General features: G+C 40.2%; 1 protein-coding gene and 1 pseudogene across 2 annotated transcripts; both read right to left on the bottom strand.

Moving 5' to 3' along the window:
* Window positions 1-433: 433 nt before the first annotated feature.
* LOC149828139 (uncharacterized) lies at window positions 434-1,578 on the bottom strand. The gene has a single exon (XM_090018115.1). It carries the CDS (start codon window positions 1,576-1,578, stop codon window positions 514-516), a length of 1,065 nt encoding a protein of 354 aa, XP_089874241.1. The 3' UTR covers window positions 434-513.
* Window positions 1,579-17,619: 16,041 nt separating this feature from the next.
* Window positions 17,620-22,820, bottom strand: LOC149828138 (glycerol-3-phosphate 2-O-acyltransferase 6 pseudogene; annotated as a pseudogene). Its single transcript, XR_016434458.1, has 2 exons — window positions 22,197-22,820; window positions 17,620-18,664 (listed from the first exon to the last, which is right to left on the bottom strand). The product of XR_016434458.1 is annotated as a glycerol-3-phosphate 2-O-acyltransferase 6 pseudogene (transcript).
* Window positions 22,821-26,380: the final 3,560 nt, after the last annotated feature.

Raw genomic sequence — 26,380 nt, 5'->3', positions numbered from 1 at the left:
TCCATTTTTCCACATTTTTAAGATCAAGGTCCATAACAAAAGAGCCTTCCAGTTTGAAAAGACATCCAGCTGTACCGATGGGTAAAAGTTACTCTAAGGATAACAAGTTGAATTTTTTTAAGAGTCCACACTGATGGGGAACTGGTTGTGACTTTGTGAGTTTTCTACTGGGTCTGGTTTTGGATCCTAAATTTCATCAATCTCCTAAAATCTTCTTCGTCAATCACCAAAGCTTGAACATCTTGGAAGCCCCTGTGAAGAAAAATTAACATGGCTTACCTGGCACCTTAAACCTTCTAAATCCCTCAAGATATAGACAGAGATTTTGCCTGATGACTATGATCCACACACACCCACCCCTTTCTCATTGACAATGATCTGTTTTCTGATTTACAAACCTTTGAAGCCATGCTAAAACTTACACCATGGATGACACAGTTGGACTACAAGATTCAGAAACTACAAAGCCACACACGAGAGAAAAAAGGGAACTAAAGAAGAGAAAATGGTTGCTTACAAATTATATATGATCACAAAGCAAGGAAGAACAGCTCTTGGACTAAACACATACAGCTCCTCCAAATCTGAGTAATCCCCACCATGCCCTGCCACAGAGTCATAGCTCTCTTTCAAATCAAGCTGTTGGTCATGTGCAATTCGACCAGCAATCACCCTGCAGATGAGGATCGCCCTCTTAACATTCATATATGAGAACTCTTGCTCAAGATCCTCAGGCATGGATGCATGTGCCTTGTCACTGCTTGAATATGTGCAAATTCCATCTAGTTTTGAAGATAATCCAGATCTTATAATCCCACAAACACTGCAAAATTGTTGGTTGCAGAGGCTGGAATTCTGTCTATAACCAAGAGGGCAAGAAAAAGTAGAGCAGTGAAACCTCAGGAGCTCATTGCCATCAACTATGCATCTCTGCTGCCTTCTGCCCCCAGTTCTCGAAGCCCTTGCCTTCACTGCCTCTCTGTATTCTTCAAACCTGTTGAGAATTTTAGGACTGTTGTGTATCTTGAGGATCCTTAAGAGTTGTGGGCATCTCTCTCTCTTCGTCCAACTGGTTTGAAATATGATCTGAACTATGTTTCTTCCTGAATCTCTTTCAGTGAGCTCTGAAACTGCATGTTTGATGGCTTGGTGGTGATCTAGGAGATGGGTCTTGGAGAAAACCTCACCACAGATGGTGCATGTATAGATACTTAGTCTCGGTGAAGAGAAAGGCTCTGTTTTTGGGGAGTCTTCTGTGGTTTGCAATTCATACAAACATCCAGCTGGGTTTCTTCTCCTTGGTGTGGAAGTAGTGACATTGGTTGCTTGTGTGAGAACGTCTATTTCAGGGTATTGGTCCTCTCTCTTGGTTGGTGCGCTTTTTTTCATCCTGAAGGAGAGCGCCCTCTTGAGATACGACCATGGGTTGATGAAAGTGGCCTTCTTTCTCTTTGCAACTCCTGTTTCTGTTTTCTGATGAAAGCATGATGTTTTGCTTATGATGAAGAAGAAACCATACTGCAAGAGGAAGAGAAGCAGGTAGCGAAGGGATCTAAATGAAGGCCTTGATGCAGCCATTGGCTAGAATCAGTTCATTATGTCAATGGTAGCCACGGCACCTCTCTCTCTCTCTTCCTCTCTAAGAGATTGGTTTAAGCAAACATAAGGGACATTACCTAAAGGCAGCCGGCCATCATTAGAATAAAGTAGAAGAGGCAAAGGCGTCGGTAGAGAGAGAGAGACGGGGGTGGGGGTGGGGGGTGGGGCAGGGTACTGGTTTTTTGCTCTCCAAAAGAATTTCTTCCAAGCCGACACAGAATTATTGAACAGAATAAAAAGCTGCAAAAGATAATGAAGGATACCTACCAAGGCCCAGTTAAAACTCCCAAACAGTCATGGGAAATCTTCATTTTCAAAGTATCTATAAAGCAGAAAAGTACATCTGATATGAATGCTAAACTGAGCAATAACTGGGCTTGCCAGTCAGTGTACTGGTTAGGTCAACGGTATGCTAGCTCCCAAGTGAGTCAAGTCCCTGCTGGATCAAGTTAGGATGTAGATTGTTGCAGACAAACCTGACTCTCTATGTTCTTTGTCGTATACCACTGTGATAAACGGCAGCGAGCCTGGGGAGAAGGTGCTGACCTCTTAGTCTTAGTTTTGACTCCTACCGGTGTATGCGTGCCTTTAACTAGTGGACCCCATAAGGATTTGGGTGTCGGTAACCACACCTGGGGTTTACCTTGCAGAAGGGCATGCCTATTAAGGAATCTGGTTCTCGAATAGTGGTCCTTGTCATAAAAAAAAACAAAAAAAAGACAGATGAACTCACCAACATGCTTGAACTCCTTTCAATTCAACCTAATTCACTTATATTGTGATTTTTTTGCATCAGTTGCTTTGAATCATGACCCGTTCACTTGAGACTAAAAGCTACCTAATAGGGCATTAAAATGTAACTGGCAAAATGACTTTTTTCTTTTTTTCTAAGGGAAACCCTGGTTTAGGTGGTGGAGATCCAGAGAGATTGATGCCCGGCCATGGCCTACCCCTCTTTGATCACCAGGAAGCTTGCTCCTTCAGCTTTAAGCAAGGTACAGGCACACCAAATATCAAACTATTGGTGTCCTTCAACTTGAATGCTTGAAGCTGACCCACCTAACCAGGTATGTGGAGGAGCCAGGATCAGGTGCCATCACATGGCACACTTTGAAGTGTGCCGCTGCACCTGATGCCCTCCATCTTTGGCTGACAGTCTGTCAGTTGTGGGGGCCAAAAGCAGATGAAGGGCAGCCAGATGCAGAGGCACACTCAATGTGATGGCACCTGATGGTGGCTATGAGTGGATTACTTATAAACTTGGGACTTGTGATTTGTAAAACACAGATACACACCCACATACACAGTCCCCACATTGATATCCATGCATTTATTTTCCATTAAGAGGTTCTTAAAAGGTGTTTCCCACTCACAAATTTTTTCTAGTGAAAGTAAAATCTTATTAAATAGACATAGTGATTATATCGATCAGCAGGCAAGCTATCACTCCCAATATCACAAAAATAGACCCCGCCATTTAAATGGATTACCTCTTTAGTGGTACCTCTCGTTCATTCTGATTTGTACATCTCTTTAGTTTGCCACCCACAACTATTAAAAAACCATTGTGGTATTTATGTTGCTCAAATGACAAAATACACTATTCAATTGCTAAAAGATTCTTTTAACTATAATATTGTGCAGTACAAAATTAGAATTCATTGAAATCCATTTAAAATAAAGCACTAACTTTTTATTTTATGGATCTCGGGGTAGAAAAATTTGGTGAGCTTGTTGGATGTTGGGGGTAGAAAAGCACTACCATGTTATTTTATGTTATTTTATGGATGTTGGTGTTTGGTAAAAGCATTGGACATTAGCAGCTCTGCTTCGTTAATAAGCTGTATGCAACTGAGGGACGTGCATCTGCTGCGTTCCCAAGATTTTCTTCTTGTTTTTTTTCTTTCCAAGATTTTCTTGTTTTTTTTTTCTTTCATTCATCTTACAACCAAATGCAAGGGGCACTTGGGAGTCCGGATCAGGTGTCATCACATGGCACAAAATTCGTGCCTCACACACCTGATTGCCCTCTATCGGGTCTTGGCCCCACAACTGACAAGCCCTATCCCCAAGATGGAGGGTGATAAGGTGCTGATGGCACAGATTTTTATGCCATCATATGGCACCTGGTCTTTTCACAGCACTTGGGGTTTTTAGGCCAATGAATTTGGAAAAAAGAGCAGGGGTAATGTGACTGCAGACTTTTTAGTGTGCTGCTGCAGCTGATCACCCTTCATCTTAGAGATAGGGCCTGTTGGTTGTGTGGCCCAAGAAATGATGGAGAGCGACCAGGTGCTGGCACAGTAAAAGTGTGCAATCACATTGCACCTGATCCGCCCTCATGAATTTCACTCACCCAGTCATCTGATCTGAAAGGGGTCACTTTATAAGGTCACCAAGCTGAAGGGATGTCATGGGCTCGAAACCCATGGGTGCATATCTCTTGCCGAGGGAAACTGAGGTCTTTACACCAATAAACTCGCAATCTAGTTCATTTTCCCCAGTTAACATAATAACTAAATAAATATGCACACCAACAAAATGGGTGTTTGCGAAAGAAGACTCTGCTCAAGGGTTTCAGCAATGGAAAAGCTTTCCGCGAAAAGGAGGGGATCAAGTTGAAAATGACCTTGTTTGGGAAGGGAAAGAGAGGGCAGTGTTTGCGTAGTTGCGATGGGCCCTGCAGAAACGTTTCATGCTTCATGTTTTTTTTTTTCCGCAGAAACTGCTGTTTCTGCAAACGTGCCCAGTGCTGTGTAAGTGGTCCAATTAATTGATAAATCTGGTTGTGCAGCAAAGCTAAAGAAAAAGTGAGTTTCCTTATGCTTCCTTGCAGCTGTTACTACTTTTCACCATCCAAGCTGGAAAAGTTGAGCAGCATCTCACCCACATGCGGTCGCCATCAAGAAATTGGTGGGGCATCGCTTTCCTATCCATCGTAGGTTAGTTCACAAAAGAAAAGAACAGGATCAATTTGATCACAAATAATCACAGCCACGTGAGCAGGAATATAGTGGGATGGCTTAGAGTAGGGGTGGCAAAATCTGACACGACCCGCCAACTCAACCGGCCAACCCGCTTCTTAGCCGGGTTCGGGTTTGGCTTAAACGGGTTCATGTCATAAACGGGTCGACCCACCTAACCCATTTATTAAACGGGTCGACCTGCCTAACCCGTTTATTAAACGGGTCAGGTTCGTGTTAGGGGTATGCCAACCCGCCAACCCGGATGACCTGTTTAATAAACGGGTTAGGCGGGTGGGTCAACCTGTTTACCCAAACCCGACCCGTCAATCCGTTTATTAAACCCCGACCCGCCTCCTGCCAACCCGCCAACCCGTTTATCCGACCTGACCCGTTTATTAAACAGGTTAACCGTGTGGTGTCAGGTTACTCGTTTAATAAATGGGTCAGCTTCGTGTTTGCCACAACCGACCCATTTAATAAACAGGTCAAGTTCGTGTTGAGGTATGCTGACCCGCCGAGACCCGCCAACCCGACCCGATTGCCACCCCTAGCTTAGAGCAAAGAATTAATTGTTGTCATGACTGACCCATAGAGAAAGGCTAAGTTGTTATAAGTGAGGGTGGATCAGGTGCAATCACATTGCACATAAAAATTTTAACGTTTCACTGTGCTGCCAGACAGGTGTCCTATTCAGTCTGTGGGTTCCACACAACCGAATGGCATTTCTTGTGGGTCTGTACAACACACGTCGCAAGGAGAAGGGTGTCAACTTCATTATGTGCAATTGAGTCGCACGTGATCTGTCTTTCATGGTAAGATCCTGGCTTCTACTTGAGTCAATTACTGAACCAACCTGTGACCCTGCCCGATACTCGGTAGGAGCTGAATTGGCGCTATGAGATCTTAGGCGATTAAAGAAAGAGTTTTTAGCTGAATTAGCTAGCAGTTTTTGTTATTTTATTTGATTAATATATATATATATATATATATATATATATTAAATTAGTTGTGTTTAACATTAGATAGAACTTTTGAAAGAACGATATTTTTTTAAGTGTATAGTTATTTATTTTAGCAATATAGGTCTTTTGAATTTAAAGGGAATTGAAAAGTCCAGTACCCTTTTCAAAAAAATACTTTATTAAGCTATCAAAGTTAGCTTTTTTACTTCAAAAGGTAACCTTGCATTTTAAAAATGCCATTATTTTAAGGGTATTTAATTATTTTAATAAAGTTGAATTCATCTAATGTTAACGTTAGATTAACCTATATATATATATATATATATATATATATATATATATATATATATATATATATATATATATATATATATATATATATAATATGTTAACTGAAATATGTAAACCGGAATGTGTACTAAGAATTTTTTATACTTGTTTTAAGAATACAACCCTACAAAGTGGTTCATTTGCTGGGAATAGACTGTTGATGTTTTATGAAAATTATAATTTTTAGATGCTTGAATATTTACAAAAATTCAAGTTGTTGATTTTCAATCCTTAAAAAATCCTTCTAATCGGATGATGCAAGAGTCTCTTTCTATAAAACCAATCATAAGATCACATCCGTGTTATGAAATTTAAGAAAAAAACTATGAAAATCTTGGTTCATATTTTAGTTCACATATTCTAGTAATTATATATATATATATACATAAAACTGAAAATATGTGATTCTACATGCTTGGTTTTATAAGGACAGACTCTTGGATCATCATATTAAGATGCATAACTAGAATCATTTAAGGCTTGAAAATCAATGACTTGAAATTCTGCAAATATTCAATCATCTAAAAAACTTGTTTTATCATTGGAAATACACAATCGGACAGTCAATTTCTCGTAAATGGACTATGCTGAAGATATTTACAGGATCAGATTTGCAAAAAAAAAATATCAAAAATTAATACCTAGTTCAAACTTCAATTCACATGTTTTCAGTTTTTATATAATATAGAGAAATAAAAACCTCCTCAATGGAAAACCCTCTCAAACCTTTTCAATGGAAGTTTTATTGGATTTTTGGTGTTCTTTTTAATCCTAACTATACAAATGTGATCTATATGGTTGTTTTTATAGGAATCAGTTATTGGAGCATTTGATTATGATGCATAGATAATTAAGTTTTAATAAGTTTCAAAATCAACAGTGTACAATTTTTATAAATTTTTAAGGATGCAAATTAATATCATTTTTTCTATCCAAAATTCATGATCTAGTAGGATCAGAATTTTGCAAAAAATACCAATAAATTTTCATTGGAGAGGTTAGGGAGGGTTCCCATTGGAGAGGTTTTCATTTTCCTATATATATATATATATATATATATATATATATAGAGAGAGAGAGAGAGAGAGAGAGAGAGAGAGAGTATTGGTGGAAAGCCTGGTTCAGGTGGTGGGGATCAGAAGAGATCGATGCCCTGCTGTGGCATAACCGTAAGCAGTTAAAACCCTTGGCTGCCTTCCTCACACATTAGAGAGCCAGCTGCTTCGATCTTAAAGCAATGGACATGCACCTCAGAGAATGTTGGCAAAAGGATGTATAGCACTTGAGAGTCAAGCAGGCAACTGAGGATTCATAGCAGTTGGTCACTGTCCAGAACATAAGTCACTGAGTGTGACAAACTCTGAAAAGGCTGAAAGTAAATCCTCTTTTGGAGACAATAGGGATGTCGTAGGACTCGGCTTTGGAACAGTTTACAGCCATGTTGTATACAACGGATCATTGGTTAGATTCAATCTCCACCACACATCTTACTTGGGATCCATGAATCAGACTTAGGATGTGAGGGTGGAAACCAAACACATCCATTAAGCTAGATGTGTGGTGGTGATGGAATATAACTAGCAATGTTTTTATATACATTATGATCCTAACCGCATTTTTCTTTTCTTTTTTAACAGCTCCATCTATAAAATAGCCTCGACTTGATTGAACAAACAATAACAAAAAGAGATGAAGCCAGAAGAAGAAACAAATCGATAGATATTATAAGTATCAATTATTGGTACACTACAAGAACACGTACGGTAGAATACACATTCTCTTTCACGTGTACAAATTAATTAATTTTGAACAAGAATACCCTGCATATCATTGTAATACATGAAAGCATAACCAGAAAAAAAAAACAGAAATAAATCAGTATTCCTTACAAATGCCCAAGTTTTTCAAATGTTGCACCCAATTTTTAAAAAAAAACAAATTATTTTTTTCTTTTATAATCAAGTTGGGATTAGGCAGAATTTTGCAGTATGTGGCTATATTGACTTTCTTTCTTTTTGGATAAAAACCTCATCATGACTGCACATTTGCTGGCTTCTTATTGGTAAAACCCTTGAGGTGCCCCTCTGCCCATGGGAGAGTACACCCAGCTTTGACCTTGCGGTATAAGACATTACCCATGGGTTTCGAACTTGTGATGTCCCATCAACTTGGTGACATTCACAAGTTGGCCCTACCAGATGAACGGAGCTTTTGTGGACTAGCTATAACTATTTTTTTAGATAATCGAGATAAAACACCTCACTCACTCGTTTGCATGAATTACCCATATTCCTCTTGCCTACCAAGGAGTATACCCATCTTCGGTCTCTTGGCAAAGAATGCAACATCCCTTCAACACAACTTGACGTTCATGAGTCACCCCTACTAGTTAAACAGAGCCATCGTGAGTAACACTATCTGTGATTATCTAAAAAACAAACCCAACTTTTTATCTACAATGAAAAGAATTTTGAAGCAGAATGTTCAGCGTTTTATCAGTAATTCACAATACCGTTTTACCATGTACTAAAGACATGGACTGTGCAATTTTTTCCATGAAGGATGGAAAAACCACCCTCAGGATTGGAGACCTAGTTGCGCTGGCTCAGCCTCACCTTTCTGACAGTGTAAATTAGTGGCGCACCCCTTGGCCCGAAGGAGGAAAGCAGATCAGGTCATGCTGAACATGAGCGCTTTTGCTCATGCCGACATCGTGGCCGTCTGTTTGTATTTTGGATGAATGCCACGTGGTTTTGTTGACTTTTGATCTTTTTAAAATGCAAATCGGATGGCCACGATGTCGGCATGAGCAAAAACTCTCATTTTCATTATGACCTGATCTGCTTCCCCGAAGGAGTCGTCTGGCTTTGTCCGAGCAAGGTCTTATCCCTTGCCCTCATTAATGGGGGCGGGATTGGCATTCATGAAAATGCAACCCTGAGCCAAGACCAGTCCACTGCACCAAACCCCTTGGAGGCTTGGACAGTCTCACCTTTTTTTAAAAAAAAAATATCTAGCTGGGGTTAGGCAGACCTCTACTGGTTATACTATGATACCATTGGGATTCAAACTTGCAATGTCCCAACACAAGGTGACGTTGCATAGGCGGGCAATTAAACAAAACCCATATCCCAACTCATCGGTTGAAACAAGCAGTCACTTAAGAAAATTCAAGCTGTGATTGTTGGTCGCAGGGTCAAATCCTGAGACCAACTTTGACAAGTTTCAAGGAAAGAGCACCAAGTGAGAATTACAATCACTACTTGTACTTTAACATGTTTCATTAAACTTTTTTTTTTGGATAATCCAAATTAAAAACTCCTCCTCATCACCGACTGCACATTGGCTAGCATCCAATGAAATCATGTTTCACTAAACTTAAGCACTGTTATTGCAATTCGCAGTCGCAGACGCTAGAGAAAATCTAACTTTCGCATGGTGTTGCAAAAGGAATGGATCCCATCATTTGAAATAGGATGGGTTTCATCGTACAATCCTAACCATGCAACGCTTGTGAAAATCTAACTTTCACAGGATATTGCAAAAGGAACGGATCCCATACATTTGATCCTAGCCATCCACTAGGATTGAATGTATGATGAAACCCATCCTATTTCAACTGACGGGATCCGTATAGATGTAAAAGTGCTCTCTCTCTCGCTCTCTTTCGTGCGCCCAGGCTGCGAAGCATTGTTCTTGTCGCCAAGCAATGTTGGTTGGCCCACCAACCAGATAACCCTTGTGCTAGTTTGCTTCTTGTTAAATATGGGGCTCTAGCTCTTATCTCGGTTCGTCTAGGAACCCGGGGTTTGGCGCTCTTGCACTTGCGTAAATCATGGTTGAAGGCTTTAGCCTGCTTTAGAGACCATTTTGAGGACTCCGAAAATTTTGGGGGCGTTGGCGCCAAGCAGAAAGTTTCTCACAAAAAAAGTCTATAGATCGTTGCTCTCGCCGGGGGCTGATTGGTTGCCCGAGGATGTGCTTTGGGTGAAGGGTCCTTCTCCCCGTTCTCAAGTCCTGGCTTGGTTAATTCTGCACGATAGAATCCAGACCCACAGTAATTTAAAGAAATGGGGCATTCAACTCCCGAGTTGGTGCGTGCCCAATATTTGTGGAACTCTTTAGCAGGACCTGGAGGCATTCGAAAGTGTTTGTTAAGGAGGAGTCCTTTGCTCTAGATCTGATCTTGGGGCTGGTTTGTATTAGGCGCAGCAAGAGGTGGAGGTTCATCTGGCGGACATGGTTGCTTACTTCTTGGTGGTTTGTTTGGGTGGCGCGAAATGATGCTCATTTTTGTCAAATTTCAGTTAACATTAATAACCTGATGCATAAAATCTTGGTAGATGTTTATGTGATCTTGCGTATGCATCTTACTGATCTTCCGCTCCCTCCTGCTAATGCTACCTCTCTTTTGTCGCAATTTGGGCAAGCGGCTCCGGCGTGAGCCCGTTTATCTGTCTGATGCTCTTTTTTGTTGTGCTTTCTTTATTTGTTTTGGCTTTTGCTCTTGTTCAGTGCATGGGTTCAACATTTTGTCGATCTTCATGAGTGTGATAATGTTGAATTACTTTCGTCTCTCTCTCTCAATGTAAAGCAGTCGATCACCAAGAGATGAAACAATGTTAAATGAGTAGGACGAGCTAAGAGCTAATTGGACAAAGCCAAGTAGCCAACCAAGAGAGGCGTGTTCCTTTCTTAAGTCATTCACACTATTTGAGATTTTTCAGTACAGCCTTCAACTGTTTCACATTGTTTGATTGCTTGTTCTTATGGTAGGAAACGCTGCCATCAAGCAACAGCCCCAATGACCAACATAAATGGTTCATGAATACAACAATCAAATGAGCAAATAAAATGGTTCTTGAAAATGCAGCAGCACGTGACACAGCACCATCTCCAACAACCGGACTGCAGAAGATGAGAACTGGCCGTTGGATTTTTATTGCAGGGGGGCCTTGGAGTGTAGTGAGCACAACTGAGGCACTTGATGTGACTTATTATACTTGCATGCGTTGCACCAATCCAAGGCCATTTTGCTTTCACACCTCGATAAAGCAAAGGAATCAGAGAGAGAGAGAGCCCTGTCCCCTGTCGTAGGAAAAGGTCATGGTTGACACCAAGCAGAGATGCATAGTTGAAAGAAAAGTGCAAAGGAATCAAGGGGGCTCGAGGTAGATATAAGCATGTTATCAGATTTCTTTAATGCTAAGAACATGGATAAGAGGTTTTATAAAGCCTTTACACAATTCAAAAAATATGGTAAATGCAATCATAACTTTAGTTAAACCTCAAAGGCTTAGGCTAAATCTAGTACCTTCTAATTAAGTAGGATCTCCATTTCTCAAGCACCAACATGATGTCGATCATTTCCTCCTAGCTTATCGATAAGGCCTTGGCACGATTGACGGGGCTTTTATTTATAAAAGCCAATAGACAACTTTTTTTCACCAAGACTACGTCAATTTCGATGTCGTACTCATTGGTCTCTACATCGAACTCCTTTGAGAATTTTGGTAAGCCTAGCATGGTAGCCTCGCACATGGCTCACTTGAGTTTCTCAAAAGTGAGTTCAAACCCTTCTAACCATGCAATTGTATTCTCTTTGAACCTTATTGTTAAGGGGGCAACAATTATGTCATAGTCTTTTACAAAACACTTTTTTCATATCATATGAGAGTCCAAGGAATCCTCTCAAGGTTTTGATGGATGCTAGTTTAGGTCAAGAGAGCATGGCCTCAATCTTTTCAAAATTTGTACTTATGCATTGATTGTTTACAATATGGCTTAGGAAGAATAGTCTAAGGTGTCAAAAGTTGCATTTGGATATCTTGGCGACCCTTAGAGTGATGGTCTTGAAATCCTTGGAGAGGTTGGTTCAACAAACACATTCTTGAAGTCAACAATAATCTTCTTTCTTTTGGGTAGGGTTGGCAGTGGATTGGGGAGAAATGAGGCCCACCTTACCCCCATTTGGATCGGGAATGGAAGACATGGAACGAGGAATAGACCAATGATGAAGGTTAAAATTAAAACCCGTCTGGGGATCGTGGTGGGGATGGACTTACTCCTACGGTCCTACCTCCGTCCCACCTCGCTCTGCCTCATCCCGTCCCCAATCTCAATTAAGGAAATTACTAGTATACTCATATATATAAATATATACTACTGGAGAATCACCTGAGTCCCCATTATATATATATATATATATATATATATATATATATATATATATATATATATATTTTTTTTTTTCTGACCCTAACATAAAACCCTTTCCCGCTCAATCCTTGAAGTGGCTTAGTGTGCAAGCTAGATTCAATTGTTTAGACATGGCAGGAAACAAGTTCTAAAGAAACCATTTTCCCACCAAGTTGATTGAGATCAAATGTGGGCCAGCCAGGTGACTTGTAATTAGGATGCGTTGCCCGAGCCCCTCGGAATGGTAGGTTACAAAACTTAACAAAGTTCAACATGGCCAGAAAAGAAAATACGATAAAGAAAATCAAAGTGAACAAAAATTCACATAAGGGTGCTACCAACGAGGGAAAGTAGGGGTGAGCTATACAATCAGCATGACAGGGGCATGGGGAAAGGGAAAGGCGAGATTAACGGGATTCTTTTCTGGTTTTCCGATCAAAAACACAATTTGAATCTGACCATTGATGATTGATATAGACGATATATAGAGAGAGTCACTAGAGAACTGAAATATGAGAACTCGAAATATGGGCATTTCCAACCATGTGAATGTGCTTGGCATGGCAAATTTGTTAGGAATCAACCATTGGATTGTGTATTTTTTATGAAAAAATGTGATTTTTCAATGCTTGAATATTTATGAAGATTATGAGCCATTGATTTTAAAGCCTTAAAAAAAATCTCATTTATGCATCAAGATAGGATGATTCAAGAGTGGGTTCTTATAAAACCAAGCATGTAGATTACATCTCCATGAAAATATTTTCAGTTCTCATACTCCAGTAACTCTCTCTCTCTCTCTCTCTCTCTCTCTCTCTCTCTCTCTCTCTCTCTCTCGATTCCGTTCAAACTCAGTTATGAGTGTTCTCTATCGGATGTTTGCCAATGTTTTGGCGAATAAGTTGAAATTGGTGGCTAACCAGATTTTTTCAGACTCACAATTCGCCTTTATCCGTAATAAGAGGGTACAATACTCGTTCATCATGGCGTCCGAGGTTGTTCATTCTTTGCAGCATAGCGGTCAACCTTACTTTGTCCTTAAGTTAGACTTTCATAAAGCTTTTGACTCTGTGCATTGGCCATTCTTATTTCAAATGTTAGCAAACTTTGGTATTAGTCGTCGTTTTTCTAGTTGGGTGAGAGAGCTGGTCTCAAATGCCCAGGCCATGTTAAATATCAATGGTATTAGAGGAGACCGGTACAAGCTGGGACGGGGTTTGCGGCAAGGGTGCCCCCTATCGCCTTTGTTGTTCAATGCAATTGTTGAGGGTCTTGTGGTCTTGCTTAAGCGGGCTGCTGTATCGGGTTTCATTGAACCTTTGCAGGTTTTCGACTTCCAGAGTCATATTCTTACTTATGTTGATGATATGATCATTTTTTGTCGTGCAAATGTTCAACAGATGCTTAGGTTCAAGCTTATCATTCCGTTTTTTCTCTCCCTATTCGGGCTTTCTCTAAGTGAGACCAAATGCTCTATTACCATGTTCCATGTTAATGTCAATATGCTTGCAGCTGGAAAGAGAATTTTTAATTGCACTATTTCTGACTTGCCTATTATGTACCTGGGCTTGCCGTTACAAGTGAAGCACCTCAATTCAGCAGCTTGGGCTCCGACGCTTAAAAAAGTGAAGCGCAAATTGCTTTCGTGGTAGTCGTCTTATCTCTCCATCGCTGGCCGTCTAACCTTAGTCAGACATGTTCTTTCAACTATTCCAGAATTTTTCATGTTTATGTTTGTGATGCCTGTGGGAGTAGAGAAGCAGCTGACACACTTGCTGGCAGGTTTTCTATGGTCTGGGTGTCAACTCAAGGGTAAGTGTCATTTGATTGGTTGGCGTTCAATGGTCTTACCTTGGCCTATGGTTGGTTTAGGCATTCCTGCGCCCAGACTGCGAAGCATTGTTCTTGTCGCCAAGCAATGTTGGTTGGCCCACCAACCGAATAACCCTTGTGCTAGTTTGCTTCTTGCTAAATATGGGGCTCTTACCCCGGTTCGTCTGGGAACCCGAGGTTTGGCTGTATCGCACTTGCGTAAATCATGGTTGAGGGCTTTAGCCTACTTTAGAGACCATTTTGAGGACTCCAAAAATTTTTGTCAGTGGTTGCAGTGGGTTTTGACGCCAAGCGGAGAGTTTCTCACAAAAAAAGTCTATAGATCGTTGCTCTCATCGGGGGCTGATTGGTTGCCCGAGGATGTGCTTTGGGCGAAGGGTTCTTCTCCCCGTTCTCGAGTCCTGACTTGGTTAATTTTGCACGATAGGATCCAAACCCATAGTAATTTAAAGAAGTGGGGCATTCAACTCCCGAGTTGGTGTGTGCTTTGTCAGGCTGCTGAAGAATCTACGTTTCACTTGTTCTGGTCTTGCCTAATATTTATGAAAATCTTTAGCAGGACCTGGAGGCATCCAGAAGTATTGGTTAAGGAGGAGTCTTTTGCGCTAGATCTGATTTTGGAGCCAGTTTGTATTAGGCGCAGCAAGAGGTGGAGGCTCATCTGGCGGACGTGGTTGCTTACTTTTCGGTGGTTTGTTTGGATGGCACGAAACGACGCTCATTTTCGTCATATTCCAGTTAACACTCATAACCTGGTGCATAAAATCTTGATAGATGTTTATGCGATCTTGCGTTTGCATCTTAGTGATTTTTCGCTCCCTCATGCTGACGCTACATTTCCTTTGCCGCAATCTTGGCAAGCGGCTTCAGCGTGAGCCCGTTTTATCTGTCTGATGTTCTTTTCTCTTGTGCTTTCTTTATTTGTTTTTAGCTTTTGCTCTTGTTGAGTTCATGGGTTCAACAGTTTGTTGATCTTCATGAGTGGTAATGTTGAATTACTCTCTCTCTCTCTCTCTCTCTCTCTCTCTCTCTCTATATATATATATATATATATATATATATATATATATATATATATATATATATATATATATATATATATATATAAAGCTACCTTCATGGGTTCAAAACTCCGTAGTTGAAAGTCATAGGAGAGGTCATTTTGATCATTTCTCAACCATGGACATGTTCAGCATTGCCAAAACAGTAGGAATTCCCTTTAATCGTATTTGTCTGATGTAAAAGTGCATTTTTTTGAGGGGGGTAAAGATTCAGTATATTATAGGCAGTTATTTTTTCAACAAACATGATCTAAAAGCTTGTTTCTACTAAATTAAACATATAGATTACAACTAAAGGATCAGATGTGAAAAAAAATAAAAAATACTAGAAGTTTGGAACTCACAAGGGTAGCAAACATTTTCCATGTACTTTGATCAAAGGCACGAAAATCCAAACTTAATATAAAGATAATCATATGTTAATTACATTTTTTTATTAATAGGGGTGACCAATTTAAGAGTAGATCATACATCCCCCCCCCCCCCCCCCCCCCCCCTTGATGGTGAGGAACCCATTAGGATCAAGCCTGATTGCCCCCATCATGTACTAGTAAACCCTAGGAAAGTGGACCGGCCTTGTAGTTTTGCTCCACACCTGTTGCGGGTTTAATTTTAAGAAGAACTGAACTTATGATATCCGAGGCCTCGAGACATTCCAATGCACGTCCTAAGTTCCTAACCAATTGGGCAATCCCTTTAGGGCTAGGTAAATCAAACTCAATTGACCCGGCTTTAGCCTTATGTGAAACCCACTTCAATTATTCTGTTGAGGGTGTTGAATTTTGGACCTGCTACGATCCATGACTCGATTCAAAAATAATTTTGTGACTGTATAGTAGGATTTTCAATGGGGGTTTCTGGTGGTAGCAGATGGATTAGGCTGTTAGGATCGAAATCGAAGCTCATCACAAAGCCCTCTGGGTGTGTGAGGAGCCCTTGCCGTATAGACCTGCCCAGTTTTGTAATTTTTTCTTTTGTACCCGCTAGAGTTTTTAAACCTCTCATCATCATCATCATCATCATTATATATATATATATATATCGCCATTTGAGAGTTGAGCATGAGATTTCTTGCTCTTCTTTTGCCTGTGAACATTATTGACCTGAGTGTCTAACTAGGTAAATCTTGTGTCTTTTTTTCTCTCTCTTTATCTTGGGGTTTGCTTAGTTGTGGTTTTGCATAACAAATTCATAGGGGACCATAGGCATAGTGACAAATATCATGAGATTTATGAAAAAATCTTGCAATAATATTGCGAGAAATTGCTTGAAAGTTTAAAACAGCAATTTCTCTTGAGATTTTCAAAATATCGCAAGATTTACGAAAAAAACATAAATACCGTGATTTAAATAAGATATTTACGTTTTAAATGGCTATTTATCACAAAAAATCATGTATTTTTATTTTTAAATTATTTTTATTAATATTTTCTTATAAAAAATAATTTTTAAAATTTTAATTAATTTTTTTATTGTTGAGATTTTTCCAAAAAATGCCAGATTTATGAATTTTTTTCAATTTCTCACGAGTTTTTGAAAAACGAGAAATTGCGGATAAAAACGTTTGTCACTATGACCATAGGCAATCAATAAATATAGTTGGTATCTGAAAAAGTATGCAACTCACACATATCTGGAAATGGCAATATTAATTACTGCATATGTTAACCAAGAGCAGGTTCTGTTGCTAATGCTAGATACAGAAATTATGTAGCTGAGTATTCAATTGCAAATCAAGAGGACATCAAACCCAGTCTTTTGCTTGGACCACATTGCATTTTAGTGAATGGTGCCCCTTTTCAGGGGTGAAACCAGTTGCACATGAAGCGTCGGTTTCAATCAAAGCAGGTTACGTGCAATCACATTGCACAAAAAGATGTGCTTCCCTGTTTCACTGCAAAACACACCAGATATAGTCCATGGGCTGCGGCCCACCAACATCTGTCCTGCAGTAAGGCTTGGTATCACATTGGTTTTGTGCAATGTGACTGCACCTGATCCTGAGCCTTTTCAGTGACACATCATATCGCTATCTTTCACCCTGTAAAGGCTAAAGCACAGCAGATCAAGTCATATTGTATTTGTATATAACTGATTTCTCGGTTAAATTCAATCTCCACAGCACATCTCACTTGATGGATATGTGCGTGAGCCCCAATCTCAAGGTTCCCCAAGTGAGATGTGTGGTGGAGATTAAATATAACCGATGATTGGTTATATAAAACATGACCTGATCTGCTCTCACCACACACCCCTTTTGTATCAAAAGATTGAAAATACCCTTGTGAAGCTCATGTATTCATGAATTTACATATGTTAGGAACTTGTTGGTATTATCATAACGAACATTCATCATTCTAACTACATAGGGTAGGCTTTACTAGTCTTATTTCTCCATCCCTATCTATCTAAAGCTAAAGCTTCATCACTTTACAATATTTTTATGTCACCTCTAGCTGCTTCTTTCCAAGTATTCAGTGACCTTCCTCCTTTTCTATTTCCTTCTACTTGTACCATGTCAACCTGTGAGAGGTCTACGTGTACCATATCCAAGCCATCTTAAACGACATTCATTTATATATTCAGAAATTATCCCACAATATAAATGAATCATCTATTAATATATGATCATGCCAACTTCCAACATTTTCATACAAGAACTCTGGTGCTTATAATTCCACGAGAAAGCCATTAACTTCCGTCATATATACTTGCAGAATATATAGAAGTTCCATACATTTAACATATGAATGTACCAACCCGATTTGAATGGACAAACAATGAAAATTAAATTCAATAAGACCAACAAATTTTCTTCAAATTTCTTGTTTTATTCCTTACTGCTCTAGGCCTTCTCTTTCCTGGACTTAACACTGCCATCTGTCGCTGCCAACATCCCATACTTGTCTTTCCTAGTGAAGTTGGTGCACTCGAACCCAAGTGTTCCAGCAAGAACCCTCTGTATATAGTTAGCAACTTCAATGGCAGACTTCCCATCTTTACAGGTAAGCTCAGATGGAAGCTGATTCAAGAAGGTGATCTCGTATGTCGGCCTCGGATTCATGAAGAAGAAGTAAGGATCAAATATCTTCCAGCCGCGCACAGTAGTCCCATGGAACATGCTCTGTTTTGTGTTAATGGCAACTGGGACTATCCTGTCTGTCAGTTCAGCAAACATAGCACTAAATCTCAGAAGGAATGGCTCTCTGCAAGTGGTTCCCTCCGGGCAGATAACAAGGTCTCCCTCTTCAAGCAGCTTCTTTATGTTTTCGGCATCCTTTACACGATCCCGCGACAATGCAACAGCCTTAATTGGTGAGATGAGCTCTGAGAATTTGCTAATGCTGTAAGTGACACAGCTAATCTTTCTTCCCAGTGCAACTGCTATAACTACTGGATCAAGAACTGTTCTGTGATCACATACAAGAAGAACCCCAGGCTCGCCCTTCTTCGGAGGCGGCGGTGGATTCCCTTTAACTATGAGCTGAATGCCAAGAATCCTGTACATATGGCGCACAATCCTTTCGGGCAATGGTAGGTTGAAGTAGACCCTCATGAGAGAAAGTATGAATCCAATTGGCATCCAAAGGAAGGTTAGGAGAGCCACCAAAGGGGTTGGTCTCTGGACCAGGCGACCGTCGTGTAGAACAATTGGGCTGAGTAGCTTGTTCCTTGGTACTGGAACACATTTTGTGGGAGGTACCATGTAGGCTTCCTACAGAGAGTAAGAAAAATAGAAATTGGTGAAGATATTGTGAAGTGCATAACAACGGTTGAATCAGGGAGCTGACTAAAGTTGCATAAAATGATACAACAGGTCATGGTTCAAGTTACAAACTTGACTGGAAATAAGATAGGAATCTATATCACAAACAACAATTTGTAATGAAGTCCATTCATCATTGTTTCATTTAGGGGCTAACTTTTTGCCCCTAATTTCAAAATGGGTCTCAAGCAGAGATACCGGAAGCTTTATATATAGGTGGAAAGCACACTTTCCTGAAACTCGCTTCAGAAGCACAAAACTCCTCGCTTTCGAAACTTGATAGGAATCTTGATTCTCCCACGCTTCTCCTATGATTCCTACATGTTTCTTCCGTGATTCCCTGCATGATTCTTATATGCTTCTCACTTCTTTTTATGTTTTTCATGTGCTTTTTTTCATGCTTTCCGCGTATTTCTCATGTACTTTCTTTAAATTGGCAACCATCATTTTTAGATTTTGAGAAAAATTTAATTCTTACATTATGAAATTACAAAATTGATGAATAATAATTTTTATTTTAGTTTTTATTTATTTATCCTTTAATTTGTATTTTGCTTCCCATTTGATCTCATATCATTTTCTCTTTTATTCTTATTTTGCTTTTAAATTGATTCATCACTTCTCACTTCTTATAAATTTTAAAATAGCTCGCTTCGGCTTCTCATTTTGTTTCTCACTTTCTCTCTTTAGTGATCTCAAGTTTCTGAATTTCTTGATATGGGCTTCTGATTTCCTTGAAACTAGGGGTGGCAATCGGTTCGGGTTGGCGGGTCAGCATACCTCAACCAGACCCATTTAATAAACGGGTCGGCTGTGGCAAACATGAACCCGACCCGTTTATTAAACGGGTAACCCAACACGACCCACCAACCCGTTTAATAAACAGGTTGGGTCGGGTAAACGGGTTGGTGGGTCGGGGTTGGGTAAACGGGTTGACCCGCCCGCCTAACCCGTTTATTAAACGGGTCAGCCGGGTTGGCGGGTTGGCATACCCCTAACATGAACCCGACCCGTTTAATAAACAGGTTAGGCTGGTTGACCTGTTTATTAAACGGGTTAGTTTAAGCCAAACCCGAACCCGCCTAAGAGGCGGGTTGGCGGGTAGTGTTAGGTTTTGCCACCCCTACTTGAAACTGCCAAACAAATGCTTAGCTTTATCAAGTCAAATTACAACAATAACCTTCACATCAAATGCTTAAAACATTTATCCTTTTCTTTTTCATAAGGATGGATCAGTATTTTTCAGTTCCAATGTGGCCCATTTTTTTGCATTAGGGGCAAAAGGTTGGCCTCTAAATGAAATTTTCTCCTTTTAGAACTTTTTAGTGACAACCAAACTACCATTTGGCATTTGTTATACTAAAAGGACACGTTACAAGGAAAAACTGGACCAAATATGATCTTAGTTTCTTTTCACTTTACATGAGATTTTGTGAATGGCAAGTCATTAAAAAGAAGCTGATAATTGACTATAACAGATGTTCGTTCTACCTACAAGTTCTATAGTTGTATGATTTCTGTTTGGTTAACTCAAAAGAAGAATCAATATAAAGAATGTTTTTAGTGCCACCACTGTGTTAATATCAGAGGAGTGATGACATGTCTCAGTAGTTGAGGGTTGATAGACTTCACCCTGCAACCATCTGTTTAACTACCTACCTAGTAGCTGAAGTCAATCAGATAGATTTTTTCTTTTTCTTTTTCTTTTTCTTTTTCACGTCTTGGAAAAATAAGAGTTCTGATGATTAACATAGCACAACTAATTTTGCTAACATTTTGCTATTAATTTCATTTTGGAGCCAACATTCTGCTTTTAATTTTAAAAATGGCTTTCACTTTTCTGAAATTCCTGATATGTGCCATAATTTTCCCAGAAATTGTCAAACAGAGAATTCAGGTCAACATCTATCATCTAGAAATATCTATATCGTCTTTTGAAATTGAAAAATTAGTCATTCGTTCTCATGAAAAAAAAACAGGTAAATATTTCAAACTGTTGATTATATATACACTAAGGAAGTCGGTCCTTGTTTAGCAGTTTCGTGGAAAACAGAAGCTTATATCAGGAAATTTAAAAAATGTGAGACATTTTTTGGAATCAGGGGCAAAAGGTTGAGCCCCAAATGGAATTTTCTCTAAAAAATGATTTTTTTTCCTTTTTGGGGTTTTTGGAAGGGAATGGCAGAAAAGGTTACAGAAAACAAGAAAAAGGGTGACTATAAATCATGTGAAAATAGCAACGGCAGTTGTACAATAATAAAAACTGAAAAGTCACGAGACAAATGCCTATTGCATGAACTTTTTCATAACTTTGGCACGGTAAGAAACAGGGCTTTTCAGTTTTTTTCTTGGTGATGGGAAAGCTTTTGACATGTTTCACATGTAGAACACAAGTGGGGGTGAGAAAGTGATAGTGATTAATGGCAATAGCAATAGTGAAGCCCAAGGGGTGGGGGGTAGTGGGGCAAGGCCTTGGCTGTTAGACGAGCAGTCAGGTTCGATTCTCATGGGTTGTCGCCCCTTGCGCAAGCCAACACCTAGCATAGGCCCAAGAGGCAGGGGTCTTAGCCTCGAATATGACAGGCAGCCAGCGTGACCAGGTCTTCGTGCCAGCCTGCCAGGGGCGGTTTCTTTGGGCTATAAATAAAAAAAATAAGAGTAATAGTGAAAAAGACCTCTAGAGTTCACAACTGCTAGGATGATTAGCTGCACAAAAATATGAACCCAATATCACTAGAACTGTTTTTTCTTTTCAGTATAACACAAAGGGAAAAAGTGGGTTATGGAGACAGCTGAGACCATATTTTTTGTAATGAAAGATGATTTCAATATATATATATATATATAGAGAGAGAGAGAGAGTTGTTTTGTGATTTGTGGTGGGTGATATCTCATCACTACCACTTCTCTGATGTATGTTTTTACAGGCTTCTGTATTCTGACTGGTTCCATAATGAAATATTTTTTCTGTCAAATATAATATATGAGAGAGAGAGAGAGAGTTTTGTGAATAAGACCCATGAAAGCCACAACAGAGAGGATAATTAGATGCAGAAAAATGCCAACATGGCTAGAGTTACTTTTGCTTTAGCCAGGTACTGTAGAACAAGAGATGAAACAAATTGAAAAAAATGGTGAAAGAGACATCAAAATCTAGATATGTTAAGGTGCATTTTGCTTAAGTGGATCGAGAAGCATGGTTGAAACCGTGCTTCTACTAGCTGACCTGAATATCTAGAATTTCTTGGAATTTCCAAAATCCAACTACCAAAGCTACTAAGAATGCTGGAAATCCAGTAGAATCATGATTTTCCAGCAGCAACCAAGCAGCAAATTGCACCCTTTCTAAGTTTTCAGCTTCCCAAGTAGCAGCAGGAACTTTTAAAATCTAAGAAAATCTGGATCTTCCATAACATAGCCCAACATTAGTTACAACTTTTTTTTCGTGATCTAAAAGAGAAAAAAGATCAAAAACACCAACCTTGCAAACCGACATGAAATCACGATCCGACTCGCGATCTCCGATACCCAAATCCGGCAAATTCTCGCCGAACTCCCGCTCGACGGCATTGCGCTTGAGCTTGCCGACGAGCACGCCGGGGCGCTTGACGAACCCGGTGGCGCGGCCCGACCTGGTCTCCTCCAGCTCGGTGCCGAGCACCTTGTCCGCGCCCAGATAGTTCTTGACAAAGGGCTCAACCATGATCCTGGGGTTGGCTGTGACTATGTAACGCCTGCCAAACGAGCTGAAGGCCCTCCAAGTCTCAGGGTGCACGTCCTCTGCATAAAACTTAGGCAGCACTGCTCTAGAGACCATCTCTATGTCACGTACCTTGAGCCCAGCAAAGGCAATGAACGTGAGGATCTCAATGCAGAGGGACTCAGACACAAAGACGTAGGTGAAGTAGGCTAAGGGAACACTGAAGAGGAGAAGGATGCCTCTTAGAAGGCTCCCACCCTCTAGTGCAACCAACATGTAGTAAGGGAAGGCACTGCGAGATATCAAGAGGGTTCCATCTAGGTCCGCTGCAACGGTCTGGTCAGACCGGTTTTTGGAGCTGCACCTACAAATGGGTTCGAAATGGTGAGGTTTGGTGGTGGACATGGTGGGTGATTTTTTTTGTTTTTTGTGGGGAGGAGAGGTTAAGTGATGGAGAGGGGGAAGGATGAGGGGGTGGGATTTAAGTGAGAGGGAATGAAGGTGGCCTAAGAGGGACATTAATGGCTTTGTTGGGTGGGAGAGCCACAAGTTTTTTTGGGCTTAGTTGGTGTTGGGAGTTTTAGGTTTTTGCTTTAAATGATGACAGAGAGGTCAGAGTAGGCGAAACCAACGCCCAACTTCATTCAATACCTGCCATCTTTAGGCGGCGAGGTATGGCTTGTGCCTTGTGGCTTGGCTTGGCTTGGCTTGGCTTGGCTTGGAGTTGTCACAAGGACATGGCTACCACTGGACGCGTAATTTAAGAATCTAGTTTGTAAAATTTAAAATATAGAGAGAGAAATGGGTCGGTGCTAAACTCATTTGGTGCTAAATAGGTTCTTTGAGCTTTTTAAATTTTATTTTTAAATTCTGACTGTAAAGATGTGATCTATGTACTTGATTTTATAGGGATCAGCTCTTGAAGCGTTTGATTCCAACACATGGGTGAGTTTTTTATATTATGTACTTGTAATTTTACCTTAAACTCTATGTTATATTCAACAACACTAATAGACTCCTACTTAAAAGATGCAATCAGGCTCTTGTATTGTATCTCAATGAATAGAGAAATAGGCTCAATGTGATCATGAACTTAGGCAATTCTTGCCTAACCACATAAAATTTTTGTTTTTGTGTGATTGCTTTATCGGTAGGTTGAAATGTCGTTTTCTAACATTGAAAACTAAAAATTGCTAATTTAAAATACAAAAAATACAATTTTACTAAATTATTAAAATATTAATTAAAATATTATTTGTGGGTTGTGTCAAGTATCAAGGTGCCTTTGACGTTTTTTGTTTGGGCTGCCAAAATGGTGTGTCCTGGTTACATGAGCCATGAGTTGCTTGGCTTGGCTTTGATGATGGGTCATAAGAAATTGTGCATGCCTTTGGGGCTTGGATATTAGTTAATTATCAACTACCCAACCCAAGTGAATTTGGAGATGCCATAATGAGGGGTATGTGTTCATTGAATGTGGTGTGTTATACATATAGTGCAATGAGATCCCTTTTCTTGATGTAGCTTTTGGTTTCTACTTGGCAAAAACCAGATTAAGCCTAGCTGTCCAAGTTGGTGACTTTCTTGTCCAGGCCCATAACCAATGTTAGTCAGTATGGGTATCGGCCCTATATAGTTTGGCTGACGATTAAGGTGAATAGGCTATAATTAAAAAAATATATTATGTGTCAATCCGAACATGACACGTGTTAAACTTATTAAAATAATTTTAACTGTTTTTTTTTATTTATTAAAAAATAGCTGATTTTCTGCCGATATGACCCATATGGACCGATAGTGACAACATTGGTCCTCACAAGTAACAAGTTCAGGATTACAACCTAAATGCTCATTGTGGAATCTTCCACCTTGAATCGTTGGGCCACTGATTCAGCTGTATAGGCAGATACCGATACTCAACTGAATCGTTCTAAAAAATAATAATAAATTATTACATGTCAATCATAACATAACACATGTTAAAACCATTAAAATAATTTAAAAATATATTTTTGGTATTACAACAAACAAACAACAACAACTACGCCTTCATCCCAAAACAGTTAGGGTCAGCGATATGAACCAAAAAAAGAAATTCATTTTGGGTCTTCCACATGAATCTTTTTCCTCCAATCATTTTTATCCAATGCCATGTCCTCGGTGAGGTTCAAAGCATTCATATCCTTTCCTATCATCTCCATCCAAGTCTTCCTAGGCCTACCCCGACCTCTTTTAACTAATATATTTTCTCATTTCTCCAACCTTCTAACTGGAGCATCATTAAGCCTTCGCCGAATATGTCCAAACCACCGTAAACGATTCTCTCGCATCTTATTTTCAATGGGTGCAACACCTACCTTCTTACATATCTCCTCGTTCTGAATCTTATCTTTTATTGTATTTCCACACATTCATCTAAGCATCCGCATCTCAGCTACATTCATTTTTTGGTATTCTTTATATTAAAAATATATTATTCAGGCCTGCAGCAGCGTATCGAATTTCTGCATTGCGTATCACAGGCCGATACACACCGATACAGATAACATTGGCTGGCCCTAATTGAGAAGGCTAAGGATCTCAACTTCTGGCTACATTTGAATCCATCAGATTGAATCTTGACTAGAGATCTCATCTTATCCCCCCACCAGCTAACTTTAAATCCGTGGATTTGGGGATCTAAACACCTTCAGATTTGAGATCCTTCGTTTGAATGGAAGTAGGGATCAAGGCATGGGACCTATGCATTTGATCCATGTTCCCAATGATCTATGGCAATCAAATGCACCTTCAGTGTTTTTTGGATCCTCCGGATCTAGGCCATTTTAGGGATCTTAGATCTAATGATTTGGGTTCTCTCAGTTTTTCAGAAACTCATCCTACCACTCTTAGGTTGGTCCTCGAAGTCGTGTTGTTGCCCCTGCAATGCTTCAGAATATCATTTCACTCGAGATAGAACCATATAGCATAAACCAATCAAAGAAGATCTTCTCATCCACAAGACCATGAAATTCTGGGAACTCCCCTTTGAATCCGTAGGTGTTGGCCTGCTAGCGTTGGATCTCAGTCGAAGTGGGCCCTGGGACCTGTTTTAAGTTGTTATGATGAGTTTGGATTTGGCTTAGGTTGAAATTTTGATTTTGGTTTTGTGTGGATCTTGTATTGGGTTAGGGTCTAGATATGTAGGATGAGGGATTTGGGTAAGGTTTAATTGGTTTGAACAATGAATTTGGTTAAAATCTGGTTGAATCATAACCAGATTAGGTACTTGGTGAGTCATCGAACCCAGATTAGGGAAGGACTGAGCTCAGATCTAGTTTTGGGGATAATAGGTTTGGTATGAACCCGATCCATGTTCAAAAAGTGGTTGGGTCTGGTTTTGACTTGATTCAAAATCAAACTAGAGATCCGTTTGGGCCCGATTAGGCCAAGTATGGGTCGGTTCTACATGATTGAGACAAAAATATTAGGTTTAGGCCTGATTTAGATAAAAAAATAAGACCGGACCTATCTTCATAGGGTTCAAAACAGGTCAGAATCGGGCCCAGACCCATTTGAACCAGGTCTGAGACCCAAGAACTGTCCTGCAGAGGCTGTGGGGGATCGAACCAGTTCAACCACCCAATTTTGCGGGTGAAAGTACCCCACCTGCGTTAGGGCACAGATGGGGCTCCCCCTCCGCCGGACCTATTAGGATATGGGGTGACGCCGTGGTCGGTGATCGAGCCTCTCGCCGGCCATAACTGGCTGGCGGATAGTAACCCAGTGGAAAATGGTCTTCCACTGGTAGCCTCCCACCCAAGTCATCGGGTGGGAGCCTCCTACCACACTGAGGGGCCTCCCCAACACTGGTGGAGGAAAGTAAGGAAAGGGTGGGGTTGATGGATAAGGGCAAGGGGACGACGGTGATAGGTTGTTGAAGGGGAACGAGAAAAGTGGAGATAAGGAAGGAGATGGTGAGCATG

The sequence above is a fragment of the Nuphar pumila genome, chromosome 9 (assembly GCF_984573655.1).
Source record: "Nuphar pumila chromosome 9, dmNupPumi1.hap1.1, whole genome shotgun sequence".
Classification (NCBI taxonomy): Eukaryota; Viridiplantae; Streptophyta; class Magnoliopsida; order Nymphaeales; family Nymphaeaceae; genus Nuphar; species Nuphar pumila.
This window is presented reverse-complemented; position numbering and strand designations above follow the sequence as displayed.

Excerpts from the sequence above, each read along its gene's own strand:
- LOC149828139 (XM_090018115.1), bottom strand. The coding sequence starts at position 1,578 with ATGGCTGCATCAAGGCCTTCATTTAGATCCCTTCGCTACCTGCTTCTC.